This window comes from Monopterus albus, unplaced genomic scaffold (genome assembly GCF_001952655.1).
Source record: "Monopterus albus unplaced genomic scaffold, M_albus_1.0 scaffold36.1, whole genome shotgun sequence".
NCBI lineage: Eukaryota > Metazoa > Chordata > Actinopteri > Synbranchiformes > Synbranchidae > Monopterus > Monopterus albus.
Genome location: NW_018127916.1, coordinates 827,065 through 833,705, shown reverse-complemented (window position 1 = coordinate 833,705; position 6,641 = coordinate 827,065). Strand labels below are relative to the sequence as shown.

Sequence of the window (6,641 nt, the reverse complement as noted above, 5' to 3'; positions counted from 1 at the left end):
TGTGACAGTTTTCCAGTGTTAAATTATTATATTGTTCAGAATTTTGCAGATATCTTTGTGCTGGTTCCTTCTAAAAGCGGGGCTGATCTACTTTACTAATGCTTGTTATTCCTACAGCCTCACACTGAGCAAATCTAATCTCCGCTGTGCATCATCACACACACAAAAAAATGCACTGGAAGGATTTCACTAAACACTACTATTAACCATTTTCCCCCAATATTATTGTGATATAGAGTGAACAGTCAGTTAACTGTGCCAAAATTGAGAAGGCTTGACAGCATCTCGTACCTCCTAGAATCCCATTTCCCTGAGAGGCGCTGGCCCCCGCTGTTTGCTGGTAGTACGTCTGGTAGTCCTAATGGGGAAAAAAAAAAGCAATTCATACAAAGATTGTTTGAGCATAACAGGAGTGAAAATACCTCACCTAAATTTGTATCCAAATGAGATGCAGATACTTGGCCAATGTGGCTTGATTTTTGAAATGTTATGCTATGCAGGTACAACCTTGTGTCTTGTTTCTAAAGTGATAAAATAGTCAGTACTGACATGACATTTATCAAGTTTTTATTCATTCTGTAGTCTCCTACAGCTGCCACTAGATGTCAATACAGAGCCATGTTTCACTAAATACACATTTAATGCAAACAAAATGAAACATCAGAAATTACCTGCTTGTTAGAGTGGTTTCTTTTTTCCTTCTACTAACCTGAGCCACTGGAGTGTAGCCTTCTTGTAGGTAGCTGTACTCCAACATTCCCTCTGAGCTCTGCTGTGGCTAAAATGGCAAGTATGCATGATGATTCTGTGGTACTGATAGGGGGAGGTGATAAATGACATGATGAGAGAACATGGGCCTACCTGAGTTGAGGACCACTGAGCTGCAGCAATGGCTGTGCTGGCCACAGAGAAGGCACTGACCCGATTTCCATCAGGTAGTAAAAGGTCCCTATAGTAGGCATATGGCAAAAATTGCAAACAAGTTTATACCCACCTGTAAGAGTAGCTGACCCCCACCCCCTCTTTATTGTTTAAATTTGTGGAAACACACACACACACACACACACACACACACACACACACTACAGTTATACTCACTTTCTAGCACTCTTAGCATAATCCACCCCAATTGTCTTCCCATCTAGTCTTAGAGGAGGCTGTAGTCCCTGTAGGATGGTTAGCAGCTGAGAGGCCTCCTGTGAAAAAGGAGTGATATTCAGACAACAGTAAGGTGGGGAGCTAATCAAAAAGAAAATGTGAAGTCAAGTAAAGAGTCGTATCGAAAACCAAATGGAAAACACTGATAATGGTTGTTTGTCGTAGCATTACATTTGAACTCAGAATAACAACTGTCATTTGCAGAAATTAAAGAAAGCTTTACCAAAGGAGATGACAGTTGTACAAAGGCAAAGCCTCTGTTCTGGCCCGTCTGCTTGTCTTTGATGAGACGAATGTTGTTAGATGAAAGATTAGCATATGGTGCCAGAGCTGTCAAGATGGCTTCCACTGTGGTCAGGGGAGCAATATTCCGCAGGATGATTGCTGTATAAAACAAAAGTCTATACTTAAGAAAAACTACCAAGAATAGGGAAATTGTTCATTCAAACATACATCTAGAAAATACAGGTACTTACTGTCGCCATAGAAATCTCCACTCGGTTGAGTTTCAGAGACTCCAGTATTATTGCTAGTTTCACTTTCTGTTGACAGAATGACAGAGAAGCAAGAGGTACATTAGCATAACCAGAACAAAGACGGGTGGGGGGCGGGGGGGGGGGGGCAAGTGCTAAGTGTCAAAAACAGACACTAAAATGAGTCTGTGTTAACAATATCACAAAAACCTCTTTCATTATCTCCATTATGTGTTGTGTTTAAACCCCACTGTCGAGTAAGTAGGAAAAAATACATGCTGTTCCCCTTTTATGCACTTCGCCTAGATCTGACAGAGACAACACCTAAGAATCCAGTCATTTGGGTTTTCTAGCCCTCTACAACTCCAACAAACACAAACTTTGCACTACATCCCAGTACTGCTGCGTCAGGCTGCCCGGATGTCTGCTGTCAGTGGCCTCTTGTTGATTTAACTACTTACCAGCTTTGGCTGCTCCACACCTGAAGCACTTCAGCCTCCTCCGGAAATTGTACAGGCCACACTGCAAGTAACCGTTCACATCATTTTTATTATACACCTACTAAAGCCCTGAACATTGCCTGTTCTCTGAGGCAGCAATCTATATTGGTGCACTTACCTGAGATACAATCTAACCTTTTACCATTTATCCAAATGTAGGTGTATCATAAAAAAAGCTTACAGGACTGCAACAATTGTAATTTAAACACCTAACATGAGGGTTGAGTGTTCTGTAGTAGCACTGATTGGAAACTGTAACCATAAAACCAGGACAAATCATTCACTTACAGTGTTGCAGAGCCAGTCTTCGTACTTGTTCCTGGGGTGACTGTAGTGCATATCCACGCTTTTGCCTTGGATGGTCAGACGTTTCTGAAAGAGGAGGATAAAAATCACTCGACTGTTCATGGTGAGCATTAGCCTCATTAACAGAGCAAGCAGTGTTGGAAGGGAGAGAAGGGGGAGAGGGACCCCCAACAGATAGCCTTTGTGTTAAAGACAGGCACATGATGCATATGTGAGCATGATGTAAAGAAGCTTCTTTAAGTGTTTGGGACCCGCGTGCCCAGGCTGAGCTGGAGCAGTGTGTACAATGTGTCCCTAACAGATATTTCTGACTGATTTAAGAAGATGTATGGATTCCCACAAAAATGTTAGAGAAGAGGTTGCCCTTCTAAAAAGAGAAAGAGGGGGGAGAAAAAAAAAAAAAAAAACACCAAGAGATTAAGAAAAATCCCAATCAACTGATGGACAGACTTAAAAAGTAATGAGGTTATGTTATATCAGCTCAGGGTACTTTACTCAGGGTAAAGATAATGTACCCATTATCTTAAAATGTAGATTCCTTAAGATTAAGTGACAAACATACAGTACATGAGGGTTTTTTTTTTTAATCTATACAGTTTTCACACTACTGATTCAGTGTACTTTGGTTGCCTTTCAGTTATTTTCCAGATCCCCAAGATTAACACTAGACTTGGCGATTGTGAAGCAACCTGATTGGTCTCCATCCATCGGGTAGCATCTTGCAAGTGATAAAAGTCCACGAAGGCGAAACCACGGCTTATACCTAGAGACAGCATTCAAATATAGACGGGAGGCGTGTTAGTTAAGAGTCCATGGGCATATTATTCAAACTCTTCCACAAACTGCTTCATGACCCAGGCCCTGGTACACAGTGGACCACTCCTTAGGAGTATTACCATAGTAAGAAATCTTGATGATTACCACTGTTTGAATTACACTCAACAAAAAGGTGTGCGCACCAAACGACTTTCTCAAAAACTATTATTGCTAATGTTACTTACCTTAAGATCCACAATGAACTGAAATGACAAGTCTTAAATCAACATTTCAAAATCCTTTCCAAGTAACCTGATACAATTATCTCCTAGCTTCTATGGGAAAATGGGTCTGAATGAAAGCAGATCAGCCAAATACTGAGGGGTGGGGGGAAATCAGGGTCCGCCATACTTCTGGTTCTCACCTGTCTTCTTTTTCATCAGTCTGACATCCACCGGCTGGGGTCCCTCCAGTTGGTCTATGGCAAAACGGATCTAAACAACAACATTCAGACAATACTTTAATATCAAGATGTGGTGCACACACAAATCCTAACCAAACACAAAAGATTGCATATCTGCAGAACCAAAATAAAGACTTACATCATCCTCGGTGGCCTGAGGAGACAGACCCCAGAGCATGATGGTTTTACTCTTCTTCTCCTCGCCAGGCTCCCTTCTGTAATCCTGCTCTAGGTAGTCGCCATCAGAGTGATAACCATCTTCTGATCTATCACTGTTTCGTCTTTTTCTCTCTCTTGGCTTTAAAACAAACATATCCATGCATCAATTAAATGCAGATGTCTTCAATCAAAACAAACTCTTTTCCACTGCACTAGGAAGAATTGGTATGTTATACCAATTATACTGACCAGTGATCACAAAAGAGGATTGCATTCAAATGACAAGAAATCACTTTTTTTAACAAAAGACAAGATGTTTTAACTGGCTGGGGAATCGTGTATATGACTGACATAGAGAGGGCTTATTGGTTGTCATATTTCCAGCCAGCTGAAAACATTGACTTCAATAAGTAAGGTGATTTCTTGTTATTGAGTGCAATCCTCCTCTGCGACCATTGCTCACTGTCATCAATCAACAAAGCATTTTTTTTAATGAGATGCCAGCAACATGTTCCAAAAAATTGGGACAGGGGCTGCAAAAAAAGAGAAAAGAAACAAAAAATAAATAAATAAATAAAAACACCTCTGTGCTGTCTCTTGATCCTCTACGATCTTCATAGCGTTCACCACGTCTCTCATCCCCCCAGCGGTGCATGTTGTGATCACGCTCTTGGTCCCTATCTCGTCTGTCCCGCCATTCCGGTTCATCACGGGACTGATCAGAGCCATATCTACCACTACGCTCTGTCCGACTAATTCTATTCAGGAAGACATTGAAAGGAAGGTTAACACATCAGTGCAACTACGGCAGTTGCATAATATTCCTTTATAATGACTCAATCAAACACACTTATCAGCAAGCACACTCTTGATTGACACTATACAGTAAAAAATTAATTTAATCTTTAAAAATGCCTTATGTCTTGAGTACTGTGGAGACAGTCACAAATATGCTCAATCAATTAAAATGTGTCAACATTTGTGCAATTGTTTTTATTATATTTTAAGTTTCATCAGCCGTGTATGTTTTACTAAAGCTAAGCCAATTTTATATTAATCCAAACTTTAAAAAAATATTTCCATAAAAAGAACACCCATACAGACAAGGAGAGGCCTTTGTAGGCATTCTAGATATTACAGTCTATGCGATGTAGGCCGAGAGAAGCTGATCTTCCATGCAACAATGGAAGGAGCCCATGCTTAACTCTGCTAAAGAGGGTCTAACACGTACTGTAGGTGTGGGTATTTTGTTACTACATCAGTTTCAACATTTATACTCATTGTGTTAACATAATTCAGTATAGATTGGAATCTTGATTCCAATTTTCAGTTAACCATTTTCATTGGAAATATCACACCAGACACCAAAATTCTTTGTGGCCGATGAAGTAAAGCCTAATCTTTCATTTAGTCCAGGCGGGATATGCTTACTCAGCTGCAACATTACAACTTGCTTTTCTGTAATATAACGACTTTTGGTAGGACTGCCATCATTGAGACAAAGCAGGCTAGCAGTAAACACATTCTGTAGTATTCTGCATGGTGGAGATTTTTAGGACAATTTTCACAACTTCAGGACTCTAAGAGGAAGAATGCTTAAAATGCCATGGCAAGGCTGAAAGCGAATGCTACTAGGATAACATTCTTTCTCCCTTTTAGAACGAGCAAGTATTTAAACTTGGGTTAAATTAGCACTGTGACTGCAGTTAGCAACACCCCAACAAAGCTATCTTAACTTAACGTTACTCACCTTTTATCTGCTCCCATTTCCCTCTAAAGTTACTGTTTCCGGACTCAGTCTCTAGAAAGCAAAACAATACGATGAGTTCAGCGTTGCATAAACACGCTGTTGCGATTCTAGTCATTAACAATCTTGAACATTATACAGGTCCCCGAAGGTTGAATTACATATCGTTAGATTACAATGAACGAAACAACCACAAGATGGACCCAGTCTAGCTTTAACGTTAGCAAACATACAAAACGACGACGAAACCCAGCAACGCCAAGGAAAATCTGTAACACATGTGTCTTTTCAATCTGAATGTGCAAACACTCACCTGTATAGCTTATTAAAGGTGTCACTGCCGATTTTTATCTTTTACGACACGATATTTGAAAAAAATTATGGGCGAGAAAATTCATCTCACGATCCAGGACGTTCTATAGCACTACAATGGCACCTTCTTTGTCCCAAGATGCATTGGCGTATGACCCATTGCATTCTGGGCATTTTAATGTTTTGCCCTGAATTTAACTCACAGGTAGCATGTAGTCCGGGGTTGTTGTCCTCTTCGGTCGTGCGGAAGATGTTATATTTTTGACATTAGAGAAGATTAAGATTTAGGTCACAACCCATCTTGGGTTGACTGGGGACACGGTTTGTTACAGCTACTACCCGGACATTAATAGGTGGATTAGTGCTAGAACCCAGGCCTCAGGATCAGTTTCTGGGGAAAGTTAACGCTAGCATAATCTGAATTTAACCTTCATCCTAACACGTAAACAGTTAGCCCTGCCTACTCCCGAATCTTGGAATGTAAGATTCACCTAAATATATCTATAGGTAATACTGTAGCGGTTCAAGTGCTGCCTGCAATCCTAAACTGAGGGCAAACATCACAACCTACACGTTTCCGACATTTCACTTACATGAATGGTATATGGCTTGGTAACTTGCATTCTTGGAGTATAACTATGTATAAATAACTCTTTTGAAATAATTAGTTGCAACAAGATACACAATTAATCTGTGTACTCTCCGTTCAAAAATTCCACTTCACGCCTTACGATTTTCACATGAACACAGAAAAACAAAAATAACCA

The 6,641-nt window shown here is 40.3% G+C and overlaps 1 protein-coding gene across 1 annotated transcript in view; it reads right to left on the bottom strand.

Annotated features, from left to right (window-relative positions):
- Positions 1-6,041, bottom strand: part of rbm5 (RNA binding motif protein 5) — a 9,186-nt gene extending 3,145 nt beyond the window's left edge. Inside the window, exons 1-14 of the mRNA XM_020597966.1 lie at positions 5,876-6,041; positions 5,566-5,616; positions 4,399-4,573; positions 3,796-3,954; positions 3,618-3,687; positions 3,127-3,200; positions 2,420-2,503; positions 2,093-2,153; positions 1,635-1,700; positions 1,382-1,542; positions 1,099-1,196; positions 862-949; positions 710-778; positions 208-358 (exon numbers count right to left, since the gene is read on the bottom strand). Of these exons, the coding sequence (XP_020453622.1) occupies positions 208-358; positions 710-778; positions 862-949; positions 1,099-1,196; positions 1,382-1,542; positions 1,635-1,700; positions 2,093-2,153; positions 2,420-2,503; positions 3,127-3,200; positions 3,618-3,687; positions 3,796-3,954; positions 4,399-4,573; positions 5,566-5,582 (1,273 nt within the window). The 5' untranslated portion in view covers positions 5,583-5,616; positions 5,876-6,041. The remainder of the gene's footprint in view (positions 1-207; positions 359-709; positions 779-861; positions 950-1,098; positions 1,197-1,381; positions 1,543-1,634; positions 1,701-2,092; positions 2,154-2,419; positions 2,504-3,126; positions 3,201-3,617; positions 3,688-3,795; positions 3,955-4,398; positions 4,574-5,565; positions 5,617-5,875) is intronic.
- Positions 6,042-6,641: the final 600 nt, after the last annotated feature.